Below are 23,677 nucleotides of genomic sequence, written 5' to 3' on the forward strand. Positions count from 1 at the left end.
ACTCGTCATCCAGAAATTCGTGCAGAAAGCACCAGCATCGCGCCGTCCAGTTTGCTGATCTCTCTCGCAGTCGTTCACGATGTGGCGGTTCACGAATCAAGATTACAGAATGGATCGCCGAGAAGTAGTTGATCGAAATAAATAACCACCCCTCAGGTCCCCTTTCAGGCGACAACCTGGCTGGAAAACTGAAGCGCAGAAAGGGTGAATTGTTCTGCTGATACGGTGCGTGAATGGTGCGGAGTTCTCGGAGCCGCGATCACGATGCGTCATCGCTACATCAAGCTAATGCTAGTAAAGCTCCGTCACAAGATCTCCCGTCTCCGGCTCCGGGGCCAGTGGATTCGTAAAAGTATTTAGAACTACTACTACTAAACAGGGAAGAGCACGCATGGTTAGACATGTGTTGACATAATGTCGATACAGATCTGATTCAGTACGCGCCACCCGTAAGGCTGGAAAACTGAAGCGCAGAAAGGGTGAACTGTTCTGCGGATACGGTGCGTGAATGGTGCGGAGTTCTCGGAGCCGCGATCGCGATGCGTCATCGCTACATCAAGCTTATGCTAAAGATCCGTCACAAGATATCCCGTCTCCGGCTCCGAGGCCAGTGCCGGCAGTGGATTCGTAAAAGTTACTAAAGAGGGAAGAGCACGCATGGTTGTGTCGACATGTCATGTCGACACAGATCTGATTCAGTACGCGCGCGGCACACGGTGATGAGAAGTGATTTTTTAAGCGTGGTGGTGCCGCCCCATTTGAATTGAAGGTGTCGTGGGAGCGTCAGGCGAAAACACCTACAGCCACCATTCTGGCACGAGGAGGAGGCGAAGCCGATCGTCCAAATCGTGCCGATGGAGTGTAAAAATCAAGGAAGCGCAGCGTAGCTTGGAGGAGATGAAAAAAATGTCGACGTTTTGCAGGGGGACGCACTTGCAGATGCGCCCTGGGACACCAGCAGCGATGAAAACTATAAGGTCAGGCCACACAGTTGTTATCTATCTACCGTCTCTTGGTTGATTTTTTAGTACAGGTGCTCCTTTGTACATATGCTTGAGTTTTGAAGTGAAGCGCACATTTTAATAAGTCGGACCAAGTAGAATACTGGATATGGGGATCATAAACATAATAATGAAGATGTTGGTGTTTTTTCCGTGACCCACTCCACCCCTCCTCCCGTTCCACCTCGCCATGCAATTTTTTCGAAAATGGGCATGCTCACACACGTCACAAAGGTCAGTTCTTGATAGATACGATACATATTACAAAGAATGATCATAATGGAACGAACACTGAAGATCGCAATGGAGAGGAGGAGGAGGAAGGTAGTATTTTACTTTATAAAATTCAGTGTCTTTCCCTCAAACCAGTGAAAATTCAGTTCTTGTTGCGTAGGTAGTATTTACTATATAAAATTCAGTGTCTATCCCTTAAACCAGGGAAAATTCAGTTCTTGTTGACATCATCATGATTTCATCAAGCTCAGGTATCAGATGAGAGACTACAAAGTTTACTCTTCGAATAAAATGTACATGTGAGGATGGATTAACCCATGACCTCTTCCGTGACACACAGTACGAGGTGGAGTTATCGGACGCTCTGATGTACACTAATGCCCCTAATGGTTCCAGATAAGTAAGCAGACTTACTCTGAACTAAAAATGTTACATGCACACTACCTTCCTCTTCTCCATTGCAATGGTGACAACAGGGTTCAAATCATCATAGTCGGCCTCATGACGCGTGCGTTTGGTCTTCGACTCGTCACGAAAGCTGCGATCACGCACTGTGCAGGTGCCGTCTGCGGCCACATCGATGGTGTTCATCTCGACGTTGACCTTCGTGATGCTTGTGGGCACGGCCTTCAGTTTCATCAGGGGCGACTCCACGAGTTTTAAATCCGACAAACGAATGCAGATGCTGACGTTGATCATGTTGATGATTCTCATAAATTCAGGAACGTCGATTTCTTCTGTTTCTTGAAATATGTTCTGGTTGCGTATCGTAATTCTCTCATCAACATACTGGGTGGCCCGGACGTAATTCTCCTTGGGTTCCAGCATGAGATGCAATAGCACGGAATCATCGGCTTCGCTGAGATCACCGAAGTCGGTTACATCAACATCTTGTGGTAGGAGAATCGGACATTGGCCAGCATCAAACTTGCCGTTACTGATTCGAATCAGAAACTCCCCAATGGCGCTTGGTGTCATATCTTGACGACTAGCCAGTCCATCGTCAAGAATATCCTCCAACTCGTGCCTCGGTATGAAGCACTGTATTTTCCTGATCTCAATCTGCCGCTCTGATGACACACGGAATAAAAGGAATACATTCCAGTATAATGGCTGCTGGGGTTGGTGTGAGGGCAGGTCCTCATCAACCGGCGGGATAAACGGCGTGTCAGTTGTCAACCAACGGATTGGTGTGCTACATCTGGAGCTACTCATTCTGGTTGATAAAGAGACTACAGTTGAATGAGTGACTAATCCTCTATGTATTCGGTTATAATGTCAATAGATTGATGAGGTTAAAGGTCATGCTGAATGTAGGTGACGACCTAGGAGAACACGGTGAAAACGGTGGGTGCCAAAACCAAAAAGTTGCTCGCGGCATGCCGTGTCTTTTTTGTTGTTGTTCGCATTCGGAATCTTTCGATTGGGATAAGTCAATTAGTTTTTCATCTATGTCCGTGATCGAAAGGTCCATGAGGTGTAGAATTATTCTAGCTTTCCTCTCGTATAATTCTTTTCGACATACAACATTTCTTACTATGGGTGGACTTGCAAATGATCCCACTTACGGGCTCACCGCACCTCAGTAAGTGGGTGAGGACAAGGTGCAGAAAAAGGATCGACGGCATATCAGGGTATCCGTCCTGGGACCGTCTGAGGCATCGAATCAACAACCCATCATTGCGCGAAATCCCGCATCTACATGTATGAGCGACATCCACATAAACTGCTGGGACCATGGTTGTGTACTCGAATCTCATTCTGACCACCCTTTTTTCTTTTTTTCTTTTTTTCTTTTTGATCGAGCATTCTTCAAGTAAAGTTCAGTAGACAGTCGATCAACGTGGCCGTGGCCGATGCCCGAGGACAAATATTTAATGAGTCTAGCTGGAGTTTTTGCGCGGTACAGGATGACCAGACAATGACATGACTGGATTATCCCATGAGTACGAGGGGTATAAGGCCGGATATTTTCACCAGTGTGTCAGCACGAGGGAAAATATAAGGGACACGGTATACACAGAGTAGATCTACGAATGTTGTAATCCATTTATCCCATGGTACGAAACGATTTGGGCCATTTCAGCCAATCAGCAACCGTTCTGAGCAGGGAGTTGTATTGTACTACTCCCTGGTTCTGAGCGGGGGTATATAGAGCGATATACCCCGCCGGGGTCAACAATATACCCCGCTGGGGTCACTGGGTCAATAATATACCCCACTGGGGTCGCGAATATTCCCCGGATCACGCCAATAAGGGAGATTTTAGTGCTTGTCACGCTGTATCTGGGACAATACATGGGATAAATGGATTATACCATTCGTACTCTGTGTATACCGTGTTCCTTATATTTTCCCTCGTGCTAACGCACTCATGAAATATTTGGTGGTATACCCCTCGTACTCATGGGATAATCCATACTTATCCCATGTACTGTCCCAAAGAGAGCATGACCAGCACTAAAATCTCCCTTATTTACTCTCTGGCGTGACCCGGGGAATATTCGTGACCCGAGCGGGGAATATCGCTCTATATTCCCCTGCTCAGAACGGTCGCTTATTGGCTGAAATGGCCCAAATCGTTTCGTACCATGGGATAAATAAAAAATATAGATACATTGCGACGATCCAATCTGCACAACGTTTCGTAGTACCGCACGCACGACGGTAAGTACAATTCTTGTGATTTCAAATTGTTTGTGATCTGCATTGTCGCGGACAGGACGGATATACAGCAACAGCACGACACCCGTTATACCAGGCAGTAACCATCAGTCACCTGGATCGCGTTCTTCAGATCACACGGTAAGCGAGGCAGTGAACATGAAGAAATGAAGAATGAATGATTGAAAACTCAATTATTCAAAAATCTCAGAAATGTTGAATGTAAAAACACTAATAACAAGGAAAGTGACTTACTTCGATGGTAAAATACAAAGCGAATGTTCCTCGTATGGACCCGGTTCTTGCTGAATCAGCCACACTGTGGAACCATGTGATTGATTCTACAAGCGATGGCTACCTGCTCCTCACCGATCAGTCTCCACGACGGTGGTAAAGTCACCAAAAATACAAAATTTGAATATATTGTACATGCATGCAATTGCAATAGAAATTTGTGATGAGTACGTCGAGTGACCATTCCAAAAATATAAAGCCACTGCGCAAGCTGTCACCCCGAAATCTCGTTCATTGGTGCCCAGGGCAACCCAGAGCTGGAAAGTGTGAGTGACGACATCAAGAGTACATGAAAACCAGAGTGTGCAGCTCGGGGCCTTTTCTACTATGCATATGGGTGTCTGTCACGGTGGAATTCCGTGATTACATCAAATTTGGCTCAGAACTGAGGTGTGAAATGGCGTAGTACATACAACTGAGCGGCAGTTGTATAGAAAGAGACCTGCTTGAATCCTGCTTGTATGCACTACATCACTAAAATGATGTAATCACGGAATTCCCGGCACGGTGTCAGCAACCCATCCGAGTTCTACAGTCTGGTTTTCATGTACTCTTAATGGAATCCTATGCCCACCCGTTCTGCGACACTGCACCACATAATGTGTGATTTCACGGTCGGCGTACCCCATAGAAAGGGTATCAGGAGTTGCACACTCTCGGGGGTTATATACTCTATCCTGATACAGATAGTCTGGTGCTCCCCGTGGAAACTGAAAAAGTGATGATCTGTACGCTGACATGAAGCAGGATCTTGTCATCTACAAGACATCAAACTATCCCGAGGATCATCCACTGTAGACTGCTGCGAACAAGAAGGTAGTCGGTAAGTTCAAGAATGAGTTGGGTGGTGAGCCGATCTGTGAGTTTGTGGCACTCTGCAGCAAAATGTATGCATATGAATGTGCAGGAGGCAGCAGCGGCAAACGAGCCAAGGGTATACAACGAGATGTTGTGAAGACAACCATCACGATCGCTGACTGCCGCTCATGCCCCACAGAAGAGACACAAGCCATGAGAACCATGAACGTGGTGCAGAGTCGTATCGAGAAGTGAAATGAAAGGTCCAACACTTCAGAGCACGGCAGCGTACAGATCATCAGTTTCCATGGAGAGCACCAGAGTATCGGTATCAGAATAGAGTAGGTGCAACGTATCGTTGTAACGCATCATGGTCCTCCAGATAGTGATTGTTGACGACCGTCCATCTGTTGGATGCCATGCGGATCACACCCCTCTTTCCATGATCGATGAAATTGTATACGTCAATATCGTTAATCTCATCCAGCGAGACCTTGGCGACCATCAGGAGTGTGTCCCAGGCAAGTCCAGACAGTGTAAGGTAGTTTGCAGGATTCAATCCATAAGTGCCGTGCTCTGAAGTGTTGGACCTTTCATTTCACTTCTCGATACGACTCTGCACCACGTTCATGGTTCTCATGACTTGTGTCTCTTCTGTGGGACATGAGCGACAGTCAGCGATCGTGATGGTTGTCTTCACAACATCTCGTTGTATACCCTTGGCTCGTTTGCCGCTGCTGCCTCCTGCACATTCATATGCGTACATTTTGCTGCAGAGTGCCACAAACTCACAGATCGGCTCACCACCCAACTCATTCTTGAACTTTCCGACTACCTTCTTGTTCGCAGCAGTCTACAGTGGATGATCCTCGGGATAGTTTGATGTCTTGTAGATGACAAGATCCTGCTTCATGTCAGCGTACAGATCATCACTTTTTCAGTTTCCACGGGGAGCACCAGACTATCTGTATCAGGATAGAGTATATAACCCCCCGAGAGTGTGCAACTCCTGATACCCTTTCTATGGGGTACGCCAACCGTGAAATCACACATTATGTGGTGCAGTGTCGCAGAACGGGTGGGCATAGGATTCCATTAAGAGTACATGAAAACCAGACTGTAGAACTCGGATGGGTTGCTGACACCGTGCCGGGAATTCCGTGATTACATCATTTTAGTGATGTAGTGCATACAAGCAGAATTCAAGCAGGTCTCTTTCTATACAACTGCCGCTCAGTTGTATGTACTACGCCATTTCACACCTCAGTTCTGAGCCAAATTTGATGTAATCACGGAATTCCACCGTGAAAGACACCCATATGCATAGTAGAAAAGGCCCCGAGCTGCACACTCTGGTTTTCATGTACTCTTGATGTCATCACTCACACTTTCCAGCTCTGGGTTGCCCTGGGCACCAATGAACGAGATTTCGGGGTGACAGCTTGCGCAATGGCTTTATATTTTTGGAATGGTCACTCGACGTACTCATCACAAATTTCTATTGCAATTGCATGCATGTACAATATATTCAAATTTTGTATTTTTGGTGACTTTACCACCGTCGTGGAGACTGATCGGTGAGGAGCAGGTAGCCATCGCTTGTAGAATCAATCACATGGTTCCACAGTGTGGCTGATTCAGCAAGAACCGGGTCCATACGAGGAACATTCGCTTTGTATTTTACCATCGAAGTAAGTCACTTTCCTTGTTATTAGTGTTTTTACATTCAACATTTCTGAGATTTTTGAATAATTGAGTTTTCAATCATTCATTCTTCATTTCTTCATGTTCACTGCCTCGCTTACCGTGTGATCTGAAGAACGCGATCCAGGTGACTGATGGTTACTGCCTGGTATAACGGGTGTCGTGCTGTTGCTGTATATCCGTCCTGTCCGCGACAATGCAGATCACAAACAATTTGAAATCACAAGAATTGTACTTACCGTCGTGCGTGCGGTACTACGAAACGTTGTGCAGATTGGATCGTCGCAATGTATCTATATTTTTTATTTATCCCATGGTACGAAACGATTTGGGCCATTTCAGCCAATAAGCGACCGTTCTGAGCAGGGGAATATAGAGCGATATTCCCCGCTCGGGTCACGAATATTCCCCGGGTCACGCCAGAGAGTAAATAAGGGAGATTTTAGTGCTGGTCATGCTCTATTTGGGACAGTACATGGGATAAGTATGGATTATCCCATGAGTACGAGGGGTATACCACCAAATATTTTCATGAGTGCGTTAGCACGAGGGAAAATATAAGGAACACGGTATACACAGAGTACGAATGGTATAATCCATTTATCCCATGTATTGTCCCAGATACAGCGTGACAAGCACTAAAATCTTCCTTACTGGCGTGATCCGGGGAATATTCGCGACCCCAGTGGGGTATATTATTGACCCAGTGACCCCAGCGGGGTATATTGTTGACCCCGGCGGGGTATATCGCTCTATATACCCCCGCTCAGGACCAGGGAGTAGTACAATACAACTCCCTGCTCAGAACGGTTGCTGATTGGCTGAAATGGCCCAAATCGTTTCGTACCATGGGATAAATGGATTATAACATTCGTAGATCTACTCTGTGTATACCGTGTCCCTTATATTTTCCCTCGTGCTGACACACTCGTGAACATATCCGGCCTTAAACCCCTCGTACTCATGGGATAATCCAGTCATGTCATTGTCTGGTCATCCTGTACCACGCAAAAACTCCAGCTAGACTCATTAAATATTTGTCCTCGGGCATCGGCCACGGCCACGTTGATTGACTGTCTACCGAACTTTACTTGAAGAATGCTCGATCAAAGAGAAAAAAAAAGAAAAAAAGGGTGGTCAGAATGAGATTCGAGTACACAACCATGGTCCCAGCAGTTTATGTGGATGTCGCTCATACATGTAGATGCGGGATTTCGCGCAATGATGGGTTGTTGATTCGATGCCTCAGACGGTCCCAGGACGGATACCCTGATATGCCGTCGATCCTTTTTCTGCACCTTGTCCTCACCCACTTACTGAGGTGCGGTGAGCCCGTAAGTGGGATCATTTGCAAGTCCACCCATAGTAAGAAATGTTGTATGTCGAAAAGAATTATACGAGAGGAAAGCTAGAATAATTCTACACCTCATGGACCTTTCGATCACGGACATAGATGAAAAACTAATTGACTTATCCCAATCGAAAGATTCCGAATGCGAACAACAACAAAAAAGACACGGCATGCCGCGAGCAACTTTTTGGTTTTGGCACCCACCGTTTTCACCGTGTTCTCCAAGGTCGTCACCTACATTCAGCATGACCTTTAACCTCATCAATCTATTGACATTATAACCGAATACATAGAGGATTAGTCACTCATTCAACTGTAGTCTCTTTATCAACCAGAATGAGTAGCTCCAGATGTAGCACACCAATCCGTTGGTTGACAACTGACACGCCGTTTATCCCGCCGGTTGATGAGGACCTGCCCTCACACCAACCCCAGCAGCCATTATACTGGAATGTATTCCTTTTATTCCGTGTGTCATCAGATTGAGATCAGGAAAATACAGTGCTTCATACCGAGGCACGAGTTGGAGGATATTCTTGACGATGGACTGGCTAGTCGTCAAGATATGACACCAAGCGCCATTGGGGAGTTTCTGATTCGAATCAGTAACGGCAAGTTTGATGCTGGCCAATGTCCGATTCTCCTACCACAAGATGTTGATGTAACCGACTTCGGTGATCTCAGCGAAGCCGATGATTCCGTGCTATTGCATCTCATGCTGGAACCCAAGGAGAATTACGTCCGGGCCACCCAGTATGTTGATGAGAGAATTACGATACGCAACCAGAACATATTTCAAGAAACAGAAGAAATCGACGTTCCTGAATTTATGAGAATCATCAACATGATCAACGTCAGCATCTGCATTCGTTTGTCGGATTTAAAACTCGTGGAGTCGCCCCTGATGAAACTGAAGGCCGTGCCCACAAGCATCACGAAGGTCAACGTCGAGATGAACACCATCGATGTGGCCGCAGACGGCACCTGCACAGTGCGTGATCGCAGCTTTCGTGACGAGTCGAAGACCAAACGCACGCGTCATGAGGCCGACTATGATGATTTGAACCCTGTTGTCACCATTGCAATGGAGAAGAGGAAGGTAGTGTGCATGTAACATTTTTAGTTCAGAGTAACTCTGCTTACTTATCTGGAACCATTAGGGGCATTAGTGTACATCAGAGCGTCCGATAACTCCACCTCGTACTGTGTGTCACGAAAGAGGTCATGGGTTAATCAATCCTCACATGTACATTTTATTCGAAGAGTAAACTTTGTAGTCTCTCATCTGATACCTGAGCTTGATGAAATCATGATGATGTCAACAAGAACTGAATTTTCCCTGGTTTAAGGGATAGACACTGAATTTTATATAGTAAATACTACCTACGCAACAAGAACTGAATTTTCACTGGTTTGAGGGAAAGACACTGAATTTTATAAAGTAAAATACTACCTTCCTCCTCCTCCTCTCCATTGCGATCTTCAGTGTTCGTTCCATTATGATTATTCTTTGTAATATGTATCGTATCTATCAAGAACTGACCTTTGTGACGTGTGTGAGCATGCCCATTTTCGAAAAAATTGCATGGCGAGGTGGAACGGGAGGAGGGGTGGAGTGGGTCACGGAAAAAACACCAACATCTTCATTATTATGTTTATGATCCCCATATCCAGTATTCTACTTGGTCCGACTTATTAAAATGTGCGCTTCACTTCAAAACTCAAGCATATGTACAAAGGAGCACCTGTACTAAAAAATCAACCAAGAGACGGTAGATAGATAACAACTGTGTGGCCTGACCTTATAGTTTTCATCGCTGCTGGTGTCCCAGGGCGCATCTGCAAGTGCGTCCCCCTGCAAAACGTCGACATTTTTTTCATCTCCTCCAAGCTACGCTGCGCTTCCTTGATTTTTACACTCCATCGGCACGATTTGGACGATCGGCTTCGCCTCCTCCTCGTGCCAGAATGGTGGCTGTAGGTGTTTTCGCCTGACGCTCCCACGACACCTTCAATTCAAATGGGGCGACACCACCACGCATAAAAAATCACTTCTCATCACCGTGTGCCGCGCGCGTACTGAATCAGATCTGTGTCGACATGACATGTCGACACAACCATGCGTGCTCTTCCCTCTTTAGTAACTTTTACGAATCCACTGCCGGCACTGGCCTCGGAGCCGGAGACGGGATATCTTGTGACGGATCTTTAGCATAAGCTTGATGTAGCGATGACGCATCGCGATCGCGGCTCCGAGAACTCCGCACCATTCACGCACCGTATCCGCAGAACAGTTCACCCTTTCTGCGCTTCAGTTTTCCAGCCTTACGGGTGGCGCGTACTGAATCAGATCTGTATCGACATTATGTCAACACATGTCTAACCATGCGTGCTCTTCCCTGTTTAGTAGTAGTAGTTCTAAATACTTTTACGAATCCACTGGCCCCGGAGCCGGAGACGGGAGATCTTGTGACGGAGCTTTACTAGCATTAGCTTGATGTAGCGATGACGCATCGTGATCGCGGCTCCGAGAACTCCGCACCATTCACGCACCGTATCAGCAGAACAATTCACCCTTTCTGCGCTTCAGTTTTCCAGCCAGGTTGTCGCCTGAAAGGCGACCTGAGGGGTGGTTATTTATTTCGATCAACTACTTCTCGGCGATCCATTCTGTAATCTTGATTCGTGAACCGCCACATCGTGAACGACTGCGAGAGAGATCAGCAAACTGGACGGCGCGATGCTGGTGCTTTCTGCACGAATTTCTGGATGACGAGTTTACTGAAATTCTGCGAAGGAAACAGCGATTGCAGTGGTTTCAATCCCGAAAAAAATCATTGTCTAAGTCTCTCTTCATGTTCCGAACTGCTATTCTATGGAACTGTTTACCCCCCAGTCTAACATCGGAAGCCTCGCTCTATAAGTTCAAAGCTGCCCTCAGGAAATTTACAGCTGACTATGCTTATGCAATCAACGGAATTCCGCCACCTTGCAGTTGATTTTCCCCATTTCTCTCCTCATCAATCCCTACTTCTCTTTGTACATACATCTACATCTACTGTTCTTTCAATCAAATGAACCCCTCGATAGGCACATTGCCTTTGGGTCATTTCATAATAATAATAGTAATAATAATTTGTAAGAAAGGTTTGCTCCCCACACCGGAGCTCGCGCTATTCCGCCGACTTTACTTGACACTTGACTGACTCACGACTGCCATCCAGAGCACACGAGAAGTCCATCGAACCTTCGACTCGGCAAACCTGCAAGAAAGCACCACTCCCTGCTCAATACACAGTGTTTCGGGGAATTCACCCCTCATCAGTTGAGCTTGAGTAGGCTGAGGAAGATTGTGCCTGAAGAGCACCACTTATATAGTGCTCTCCAGGCACAAACATCACCAGGGATACAAACTTACAGAGACGCTCCGCTTCCAGCGCGATAAACACCTCGTGAACACCAGATAGCAGCGTGAGTCAGTGTCGCTCCTGGACGGTGAGACAGACGTCGAGGACCCTCGGTCATTCGCAACGCTGTCACCTCCAAACCAACTAGCCGCAAGCCCGCGCTGGGCACAACAGTACGAAGTAGTGGTTGCGACTTCGGCGATGATTTGTAAGAACGGTTTGCTCCCCACACCGGAGCTCGCGCTATTCCGCCGACTTTACTTGACACTTGACTGACTCACGACTGCCATCCAGAGCACACGACAAGTCCATCGAACCTTCCACTCGGCAAACCTGCAAGAAAGCACCACTCCCTGCTCAATACACAGTGTTTCGGGGAATTCACCCCTCATCAGTTGAGCTTGAGTAGGCTGAGGAAGATTGTGGTGCCTGAAGAGCACCACTCATATAGTGCTCTCCAGGCACAAACATCACCAGGGATACAAACTTACAGAGACGCTCCGCTTCCAGCGCGATAAACACCTCGTGAACACCAGATAGCAGCGTGAGTCAGTGTCGCTCCTGGACGGTGAGACAGACGTCGAGGACCCTCGGTCATTCGCAACGCTGTCACCTCCAAATAGTGTCAGCCCAAATTTGCCGGCAATTCTTTTGGCATAATATCGAAACATTTTAGAAAAAGAATTGCCCGGCATATTTGGAGCATAATTTCGATATTTTTGGAGATTTTCACCGCGATTTCGCGGATACTCGAAGTTTCATGTCCAGCGCCAGAGGTACATGCGAGTATTGTACTAGGTCCATGCTCAAAACTAAATTCCTTTGCACGGCAGCTTGGTAATGAGCATTGTGAGGTCAATCTTCACACTTTAAAATGTGAACCCAGCAAAACCGAGCAAATTTCGATGTTTTTCTGAAATTTTCTCCAAAATTTGGTCCAAATTTGGCGTTTTTGAAGCTGTCAGTGAGCATAATCAGAGCAAAATACCGTCTTCGCCCGGAAATGCCAAGCATAATATCGAAAGAAGTGCAGCAAAATTATGCGGCATAATATCGAAAAGTCTCGAGCAAATTTGGGCTGACACTACCTCCAAACCAACTAGCCGCAAGCCCGCGCTGGGCACAACAGTACGATGTAGTGGTTGCGACTTCGGCGATGATTTGTAAGAAAGGTTTGCTCCCCACACCGGAGCTCGCGCTATTCCGCCGACTTTACTTGACACTTGACTGACTCACGACTGCCATCCAGAGCACACGAGAAGTCCATCGAACCTTCGACTCGGCAAACCTGCAAGAAAGCACCACTCCCTGCTCAATACACAGTGTTTCGGGGAATTCACCCCTCATCAGTTGAGCTTGAGTAGGCTGAGGAAGATTGTGCCTGAAGAGCACCACTTATATAGTGCTCTCCAGGCACAAACATCACCAGGGATACAAACTTACAGAGACGCTCCGCTTCCAGCGCGATAAACACCTCGTGAACACCAGATAGCAGCGTGAGTCAGTGTCGCTCCTGGACGGTGAGACAGACGTCGAGGACCCTCGGTCATTCGCAACGCTGTCACCTCCAAACCAACTAGCCGCAAGCCCGCGCTGGGCACAACAGTACAAAGTAGTGGTTGCGACTTCGGCGATGATTTGTAAGAAAGGTTTGCTCCCCACACCGGAGCTCGCGCTATTCCGCCGACTTTACTTGACACTTGACTGACTCACGACTGCCATCCAGAGCACACGAGAAGTCCATCGAACCTTCGACTCGGCAAACCTGCAAGAAAGCACCACTCCCTGCTCAATACACAGTGTTTCGGGGAATTCACCCCGCATCAGTTGAGCTTGAGTAGGCTGAGGAAGATTGTGCCTGAAGAGCACCACTTATAATTATAGTGCTCTCCAGGCACAAACATCACCAGGGATACAAACTTACAGAGACGCTCCGCTTCCAGCGCGATAAACACCTCGTGAACACCAGATAGCAGCGTGAGTCAGTGTCGCTCCTGGACGGTGAGACAGAGAGAGAGGTTTGGAGGTGACAGCGTTGCGAATGACCGAGGGTCCTCGACGTCTGTCTCACCGTCCAGGAGCGACACTGACTCACGCTGCTATCTGGTGTTCACGAGGTGTTTATCGCGCTGGAAGCGGAGCGTCTCTGTAAGTTTGTATCCCTGGTGATGTTTGTGCCTGGAGAGCACTATATAAGTGGTGCTCTTCAGGCACAATCTTCCTCAGCCTACTCAAGCTCAACTGATGAGGGGTGAATTCCCCGAAACACTGTGTATTGAGCAGGGAGTGGTGCTTTCTTGCAGGTTTGCCGAGTCGAAGGTTCGATGGACTTCTCGTGTGCTCTGGATGGCAGTCGTGAGTCAGTCAAGTGTCAAGTAAAGTCGGCGGAATAGCGCGAGCTCCGGTGTGGGGAGCAAACCTTTCTTACAAATCATCGCCAAAGTCGCAACCACTACTTCGTAATAATAATAATAATAATAATAATAATCCGCCAGGAGGCACTCGAGAACGATCGCCCAGGAGTTGCTGGTACTCCGTGACTATTCTCCATCGCATTGGCCGATTGGGGTGTTGATTTCAGCATCAGACCTTCTCTGTGTTGCGCAAGTCACATGCTACTAGTCGCGGGGCCAGACCAAGCGCGCCCAACACTGTCTGCCTTATTTGGCCCAAAGGTCAAAGGTCAAAAAATGCGCCAGAACCCGCTTTTTACATACTACTGTTAAATCCGTCAGATGAGAAAACAGACCTTATCGCAAAAACTGTACAGTGCAGAAAAGTGCGCTTGAAAGTTGGCGAGTTTACCAGCTGGTGCGTTGTTGTTGTTGTTGTTGACTTTTATTTTACTTCACCAATTGCACAGGCATGATTGCCTTCTTACCGGCCTATAGGTCCGGTTCTCACAGAAAGATGAAGAAAATGATATGAGGAAATGTATAGAGATAAAGACATGCAAGCGGAGTAGAAGGTAACAGGAGGGTTTGAGGCCAAAGTTGACCCGGAAGTGACCTTGTCATGTTTTTGACAGGCTGTGGTTTGACCCTGTCAATTTGTGGTTTGACCTTGATTACTTTACCGTGACATCCGTCAAATAGTGTTACAAGATCACGTGTAACACCCGTGTACTGCGATGTAGTTGTGTTACCATAACTTTTGTAGAAAGTGTGACGGTAACTTTGAAAAGTGTGACGGAAACTTTGAAAAGTGTGACGGTAACTTTGAAAAGTGTTTGTTATGCGTGGGGAGCAAACCCTTTTGTTATGCTGTTACAAAAAAAAAAAAAAAAAAAAAAAAAATTTAAAACTGTATCAATGAAATGTCTTTTATTTTTATTACAAACTCTGTTTTTATCATTATTTGTTAAACTGTGTGCGTGCAACAAACTCTGCTTTCCCTCTGGAGTATCACGGTGAGCACCACCACCACCGCACCACCAAACCTGATACTCCACGAGCAAAACAATCCATCACCGTTGCAAGCCTGCTCGACTCTGCATGAAGCAACAGGCTAGCCGGCAATGACAAATTGAAGAGAGGTACCACTGCGAAGAAGACGATCACTTGCGTGCTACTCGAAGAGAGAGAGAACATGTACTCAGGATGTAGTCCTGTGAAGAAGACGATCACCTGCGATACATCTGAAATGAATGAATGATGCGATGCATCAGCCGTCTAGCGTCGTGTTTGGGTAAAGGTGAAGTGATGTGCGCTCAAGTGCATGGATCTACGCTAACTATTCACGGTCTGCGAGTACTTGTCATGCACGAACTTGTCGGACAGGTAGAACAATGCCGAAGACAAGTTGTCAAGTCTGTCCGTGTAGTTACTTTAAGTGCTTGACTGTGTTGTACATGTACATGTAAGGTCTTAGAGGTTTTCCCGTGGAAGCATACAGAAAGAGCGTTGGCACTAGTTTGAGAACAAATGTGCGCGGCAGTATTGTCTCAAGCTGTTTGTGGACAATTGCCTCACCTCGTGATGGAGAAAATGCAAGCGCATGCATACCGAGACGATGACGACGAGGAGTGCTCACCTCGGAGTTTGCACCGTTATGAACAAACACGCACGGCGGCATCGTCTCAAGCGGCTTGTGGGACAATTATTTGCCCACCTCGTGATGGAGAAAATGCAAACGCATGCATACCGAGACCACGAGCGCTCACCTCGTGACGATGAAAATGCAAGCGCATGCATACCGAGACGATGACGATGAGGAGTGCTCACCTCGGAGTTTGCACCGTTATGAACAAACACGCACGGCGGCATCGTCTCAAGCGGCTTGTGGGACAATTATTTGCCCACCTCGTGATGGAGAAAATGCAAACGCATGCATACCGAGACCACGAGCGCTCACCTCGTGACGATGAAAATGCAGACGCATGCATACCGAGATGATGAGCGAATCGTCTTTTTGCCATAGAGTAGGGTGGGAACGAACGTGCACGACGGCGTTGTCTCAAGCCGTTAAGCAGCTGGTGCATCCAGCACCCCACCCGACCAAGCAGCTGTTTTGACTAGTGTCCACCCGACCAGCCGGCATTACCTATTGTCGCGCAGATACCCATCCTCATTCATCTGCTAGCTATAAAACCTCATCCCTTCCTCCACTCGGTATCACTTATCCCTTCCAAGTTTTAACGAATTAACTCTCTAGCCTGCTCAGCCATAAAAAGATATGTTTTCCACAACTTTTCCCAAAATTTTCATTAATGATGGCGTGGAGAAGGGCCTCCAGACGAGGCACAAGGGAAGGGGTCGCACCTACCCAGATCTCGCACCAGGTGCGACTTTTTTTATCCTGAAACCACGGTACCCGTCTTCGTTGCAGACGGGATAGCCAGAAAAGGGAAGTACTCCCAAGTTACGATCGAACTGCCCGTGGACCTGGCGGAAATCGTCAAGACGGTGATAAAGGTGTCACCGTCGATTCGGCGAGCTATTTCATCCGAGCGGGTGAAGAAGATATCTACGAACTTCTTCCCGACAAAGCTGTCATCCCCCGTCGCTGGGGGTAAGAAGGTTGGCGTCGATGTCTACATGAAGATGACGTCAACTCTTTGTGCCGATGATTTCACCATGAACAAGGTGGCGCAGTACGCAATCTTCGTGTCGGCCGTATCTTGGTGGCGGGATGCTAAGAAGTATAAATGCACAATCAGCGCTTGTCCGGTGGACAAGATCCCCAAGACCGGAGCAAGCATGAGAGGTATGACTGAAGGCGACGGAGAAACCTTCGTCATTCCTGACGAAGAGCTCGGAAAATTGACGGAGCGTTTCTCGGAGAAGTGGAGTTCAACCACAGCTAGCAGCGACGACGAAGACGACGACGCGCTAAATGAGCTGTTCCACGATGTATAATGTTTAACTTTACGTATGTACCATGCACACACACACACACACACACACACACACACACACACACACACAGCTCTGCCATGCGTTTGATGTTGGTGTGACGTTGTCACAAACTACACGTATACAATGAGATAATGATTGAAACAGATTATGACGAGATAATTACTCTTTTGTACAGATGCACGTATTGCTCTAAATCATTTTCCCTTTATCACAAACTACACGTATACAATGAGATAATTGATATAGCTATTACTACGAGATAATTACTTTTGTACAGATGCACGTATTGCTCAAAATCATTTACGAGGCAGTTTAATAATTATACGCAAATGTTTTATACAATGAATACTACATCACATTAAAGTATGTTCGTTTACTATCGTGTTTGCATTATAAAATGAATATTACTACATCACATTGAAATACGCTCGTTTGCAATGAATAGTAAAACTAAGTTACATCTCTTACTGGTGTGGAGGGACAAGTTCATCAGCATGTTCAGGATTCATAACTTGGTATTTTCTAGTAATTTTTGTGGAGCGGGTGGAATGCCCGTCCGTGTACCAGGATTGTTTTGTTGTCTTGATCTTAACCAGTGTCAGTCGAATGCCGTTGTGTCCTACAACGACGTTGTCCGTGTATGTGTATCGAACAGTCGTGACGATGCGGGTAATTCTCGATTCCATATCTAAACAAACAGGCATGCATATGCACTGCGGTTAGCCTTGGTGGGTTTATTGCAATTTATACACCATTGCAGCGGGACTCTTACCTGGTTGTTGTTGTTGTTGTTGTTGCTTGCTTGAGCTGTTGCTGCTGTTGCTACCGCCGTCTTTCTTTCTCTACTCGTTCTTTCTCATTCAAATGAACAGCAACAGTTGGTGCAGAGTCTAGTACTAGTAGATGCATTTTGCTCCTTCTTCCCGCACTGTGCATCACTCAGTCATGAGCTGTCAGACGTATGCCATGCCATGCATGTGCAATGTAAATTAGTTCCCCCACGCGTGAGCTGCAGCGAGGCTGTGTTGTGCTAGGAACATTGTACTACTAGTACTAGGTGTTCTGGGTAGGAGCACGTGCAGAAAGAATGAGTGCACATGTCATCTGTCGCGCGTGCAGCTCTACCAATACGTCAATGTCTCCATTTATAGCATCGCACTAAACAAGTTAGGACTTGCATGCTAACGTGTCAATAAAAGTACTTGCCCATGACAAGTCGATGAGTATGTGCAGGAATGCTCCTCACACGTCGTAATCCGAAGAGGGACTAATTACATCATGGATCGAAGTGTATGTATATGCTGATGTCGTGCACAAGATCCAGGTGTACAAGGTATAAAAGTTCATTTCTTCAACGCCGAATTAGCCATCGGCGAGGAGATCTTTCAAGATGAAGCGCGCTCACTCTTCAGGGGAGGAGGAGGAGGAGGAGGAGGAAGAGAAGGAGGAGGAGAATACTGCTCCTCCCCCATCAAAGAGTGCGAGAGTTGCAGATGATTCGCTCTTTGAGCTGAGACGTAGCGCACCTCGAGGTTATCTCCAAGAGTACCGAGCCGCACTGAGTGATGATCATAGAGATGTGATGTCGGTGTTCAACGAAGTAGCACCGGACGTGCGAGGTGTGATGAAGAGCGAGCTTGAAGAACACCAGTACAAAGCGGTCGTGGTCGTTTGCGTTACGCTTGAGAGAAGCGATGCTGCGGGTGAAATCTTTTCAGCATCACCTTTCTTCCGCAGTCGACCTATGATCATGCTGAACCCATCCAACGTTGACGATCAGCTACCCGGCGCATTTGGTAAGATCATCGGTAAACTCGATGCGTGGATACAGGCTGGCTCGGGATGGACGGTGACTGGAGTGAAAAGCATCAACATCGACATTGCAAAGTATAAGCCTATGCGTGGCTCTTCGTACTTACCTCTCCCGGACAAGATCGCTAAGACCAGGAGCATCATCAATGTTCAGAATGATGATGAGCAATGCTTGAAATGGGCGCTCTTATCAGCACTCCACCCGGCGGAGCAGCACGCTCATCGCGTTACCAAGTACGTGCGGCATGCACAGGATCTGGACTTTGATGATGTCGAGTTTCCCGCGACTCTCGCCGATGTGTATAAGGTAGGCGTTGTGAAACGCTATTGCATCTGTTTGATCGATATCTGTGCACTCGTGTGTAATTGTGCGCGCGCGCGCGCGCGTGTGTGTGTGTGTGTGTGTGTGTTTGTAAGTCACTCATTCATTTGTGCGCTTTTTCCGGCTTCTTGTTCACGCGTGTAGGTGGAGAAGAATAATAACTTGCACATCAACGTGTTTGGCTTTGAAGGCGAGTGCCTCTTCCCGCTGAAGCTGGTGGACTATGATAGTATTAGTGGCGATGATAGCGATGTGATCAACCTGCTGCTAATCTACGACGAGATGGTGAATCACTTCTGCTGGATCAAGAACTTCAACGGTCTGTGCTTTCACTTGAGCAAGTGCAGATCTCGGACTCACTTCTGCATGAGATGCTTGTCAGGACACCGCACCCCCGAAACGCTGAGGAATCACCAGCGTTACTGCACGAATGTCAAGCCTGCCGCAGTGAAACTACCGGAACCGGGAGAGACGCTGAGATTCAAGGATGTTCAGCGTAGGATGAAGATGCCGTACGTAATCTATGCCGATACGGAGAGCCTTATCGTACCGAGCTCGGAGCAGCATGGAAAGCATACGGTTCGCAATGCAGAACACGTCCCCTGCGGTGTTGCCTACGTGGTAGTCCGCTCAGATGGAACGGTTACGAATCGATATCTGTGCAGAGGTGAGTCTCAATGCACTGCATACACTCTTAATGATATGCCGTAAAAATGCTCCTACTATGATGTATCCATTTGATGTATAATAATAATATTATAATTGCATCAAACTCATGAAGTGTGTGTTGTGTGTGTGTGTGTTGTGTGTGTATATGGACGTGTGCTATCCAGGAGATGACTCAATCGAGACGTTTTTCGAGCAGTTGACTAGCGAGGATGGGAGAATCACCGAGGATCTCAAAAGAAAGCGGTCGTTGACCATGACGGACGATGAGCGGCAACGGTTTGCTAACGCTTCTGAGTGCTGGATCTGCAACAAGCCACTCAACGCCGATCGAGTGAGAGATCACGATCACATCAGCGGAGAGTTCCGCGGTGCTGCACACAACGCATGCAATCTTCTTCTACGCATCACACCAGAGACGCATCCAATTCCCGTGGTGTTCCACAACCTTAAAGGTTATGATGCACACATGCTAATTTCACGGATCGGTGTCACCACGAGTGAAACGAGCAGTATCACGCAACCCAGTGGAAGAAGCGGACTCAAGAAGGCGGGTGAGATAAAGGTGATTCCGAACAACATGGAAGGCTACGTGTCGTTTTGCTGGGGGAGATTTCGCTTCGTGGACAGCCTTGCCTTTTTGAACGCATCACTGGACAAGTTGGTGAACAATGCGCCTGGAGAGTCGTTCAAACATCTGAGATCTCTCTCTGCGATTCACGCAAGGCGGATGAATGGAGGTAACAGCGCCAGCAGCAGCAGCAGCAGCAGTACCAGCAGCACCGTCACCAGCAGCAGCAGCAGCGTCACCACCGACACAAGCGTCTGCAGCGGTGTCAGTGTCTGCGCTGACACTGATGATGTCTCCCATCCCGGCAGAGATGATGACGATGCTGATGATGATACTCCTGTCAACCCCGACGACTTGTTTGAGCTTCTCCGTCGAAAGGGTGTATACCCATACGAGTACATGGATTGTACGATGAGGTTTGGAGATACGTCGCTCCCTCCAAAGGAGAAGTTCTTCTCTGCGCTATCGGAGAAGCATATCAGCGACAGCGACTACGAGCATGCTCAGCGGGTATGGACAGCCTTCCAGTGTCGGACAATGGGAGACTACCACGACCTGTATCTCGACACGGACGTGAATCTCCTCGCGGATGTATTCGAGACCTTCCGAGCCACGGCGATGGGTACCTACGGTCTCGACCCAGCGCATTATTACACCCTGCCGGGTTTCGCCTGGGATGCACTGCTGAAGTTCACTGGTATCTCTCTATCTCTTCTGAGCTGCGTGGACATGCACCTGTTTATCGAGCGTGGTCTGCGAGGCGGGGTATCGATGGCCTCTCATCGTCATGCCAAGGCCAACAACAGGTATGTTCGCATGCAAGCGTATAAGTAACTCTGTTCGGTTTTATATTGCAATTATACATGTATAAATACTTGTGGTGTAAATACTTGCGAGCTCATAAATAACATACACCTACTAATTACTGTGTGTGTGTGTGTGTGTGTGCGTGCGCGTGTGTGCGTGTGCGCGTGCGTGTGTGTGTGTGTGTGTGTGCGCACGCGTATGCTCTACTGTATTAGATACATGGCTACACACGATGCAGGCAAGCCATCCACCTATTTGCAGTACCTAGATGCGAATAATTTGTACGGTTGGGCTATGTGTCAACACCTACCCGTATCCGACTTTGAATGGAGCGTTCCCAGCAGTGAGCTTCTCGCCGACATCCTCAAACATCCTAGCGATGCGTCAAACGGCTACATCGTTGAGTGCGATCTTTCGGTACCGGATCATCTTCACGATCTTCTGAACGATTATCCACCAGCGCCGGAGAAGGTCAGCATCGGTGAACACATGCTCTCTCCGTATCAGCTGGATCTGCTGGAGAGCACCCCCATCACTGGACTCGCAGCCGCGAAGCTGGTACCTCACCTGCTACCAAAAACACGCTACGTCCTGCACTATCGGAATCTACAGCTCTACGTAAAGCTGGGTCTGAAGATTGATAACGTGCACCGAGTGTTATCGTTCAAGCAGTCGGCATGGATGAAGCCCTACATCGAGCTGAACACCGATCTGAGAAAGAATGCAGCCAACGATTTTGAGCGCGACTTTTTTAAGCTTATGAACAATGCGGTCTTCGGCAAGACAATGGAGAACGTGAGGAGGAGAGTGAACATCCGTCTGCTGAGAGTCGAAGATGATGAAGACGTGATCCTCACGGCCGTTGCAAAGCCCACCTATGCCAGACACGTGATGTTCGACAACGGTCTGATCGGCGTGGAGAACAGGAAGCTAAGGGTAACGCTAAAGAAACCGGTGTACGTTGGCATGAGCGTGCTTGATCTCAGCAAGGCGCTCATGTACGAGTTCTACTACGCACATCTGAAGGCTCGCTACGCAGAGCGTGTCACTTTGCTCTACACGGACACGGACTCGTTTGTCCTGAAGTTTGCCACGGACGATCTGTACGATGATATGATGAGCACCATCGACGAGTATGACACGAGCAACTACCCGTCTGAAAACCCGCTTTACAGCCAGCAGAACAAGAAAACCGTCGGGAAGTTTAAAGACGAACTGGGCGGACGTCTGATGACTGGGTTTGTGGCGCTTCGCTCTAAGATGTATGCCTATGACGGTGAGGAGAGCGGACAGCGTGCAAAAGGCGTTAAAAGAAGTGTGACAAAGCAGTTCACCCTGAGCGACTATGAGCGATGTCTGACACACCGGACCGTCTCTGCTCATCCGATGACAGCTATTCGGAGTCATGCTCACCGCGTCTACACCGAGACTATGACCAAAACGTCTCTATCTCCTTTTGATAGCAAGCGCTACATCCTGCCTGATGGTGTATCTACGCTGGCATACGGTCACCATCGCATTGCACAGTCAGACGTGCAGTAGCAGCAGCAGCAGCAGCAGCAGCAGCAGCAGCAGCAGCAGCAGCAGCATCAGTTTCTCCACAGTGAAACGTTAAACATGTCATTCATTATTGGTATGATGATAAACAATTACGGAATATGCATTACATTGTTCAGTTGATGGGATTTATCGGAGTGAAGTGATGATGATCGTACTAGTACTAGTATGCATGTTGACATGTCTGTACAAGTGATTTTGTATTCATGATGATGATGATGATGATGGTGAATATAAGACTCAGAGTTTTTCAAATTGATCCTTGGTGATCCATGAGTTGAATTTGTCCGGGTAGCCTTTCCACTTGACCAGAAACCGTCCGCGCTGCCTGCGCAGGACTTTGTCCACGCGAAACTGTGTTTGCATGGTCCTCTGCAACTGCTGTTCGTAGAAGCTCCCAAGAATGGGCTCATTCATGAGATCTCTTATGCCATAGGTGACGGGCTGGGTTGGCAGCACACGGTCGATAAGGAACACCTCCTCGGTCCAGTTTGGCGTGTAGCCCTTTTCGAAATGACGCTTGCTCACTGCTATTCTAACCTCATCATCTACGCTGTAGCGAGGGTCTGCACGTGGTCGATGCGTTTGGGGGTGATCCTGTACGAACGGTGCATTTCTTTTCAATGAAGCTTCCGTGGGTGTCATACGGATGCTGCGATGCTTGCTGTTGTTGTAGTCGTGCACCAGTCTGGGCAGTACATCTATGTACACGTTGGTCGATTTAGCGGTAAAGTGCTGCCACATGCGCGACTTGAGCGTTCTGTTGAACCGCTCCACGACAACGGCCTTACCCTCGTTGTGCGTACTGTACATGTCGATATCCCGCTCCGCCAGCCATCGTTTGAGCACTGCATTGTAAAACTCGGTTCCCTCATCGACCCATAGTTTTCGGGGCGAGCGTTCGCTGTCACTCGTGATTCTTTGAAAAGCGTCTCTCACGCTGGCACCGGTTTTCCTCTTCAGAGGTATCACCCACGCATATCTGCTGAACAAATCAATCACGGTGAGCAAGTGTCGAATCTCCTCGTTGTACTTCGCATAGGCCTGCATGTCGACTAGATCCGCACTCCAAATACTGTCAAGCTCATGCACAATCACTGGTCTGCGGGGAAAGTGCACGCGTCGAGGTCTG

At 47.8% G+C, this 23,677-nt stretch overlaps 1 protein-coding gene across 1 annotated transcript; it reads left to right on the forward strand.

The window, feature by feature from the left end:
• The first annotated feature begins 18,200 nt into the window (after nt 1-18,200).
• On the forward strand, nt 18,201-22,750 carry LOC135828063 (uncharacterized). Its single transcript, XM_065340496.1, has 4 exons — nt 18,201-18,929; nt 19,089-19,611; nt 19,778-20,987; nt 21,204-22,750. The coding sequence occupies exons 1-4, from the start codon at nt 18,201-18,203 to the stop codon at nt 22,528-22,530; spliced, it is 3,789 nt and encodes a 1,262-aa protein (XP_065196568.1). The 3' UTR covers nt 22,531-22,750.
• The last annotated feature ends 927 nt before the right edge of the window (nt 22,751-23,677 follow it).

Source organism: Sycon ciliatum, chromosome 12, assembly GCF_964019385.1.
Source record: "Sycon ciliatum chromosome 12, ocSycCili1.1, whole genome shotgun sequence".
NCBI classification, from domain to species: Eukaryota; Metazoa; Porifera; class Calcarea; order Leucosolenida; family Sycettidae; genus Sycon; species Sycon ciliatum.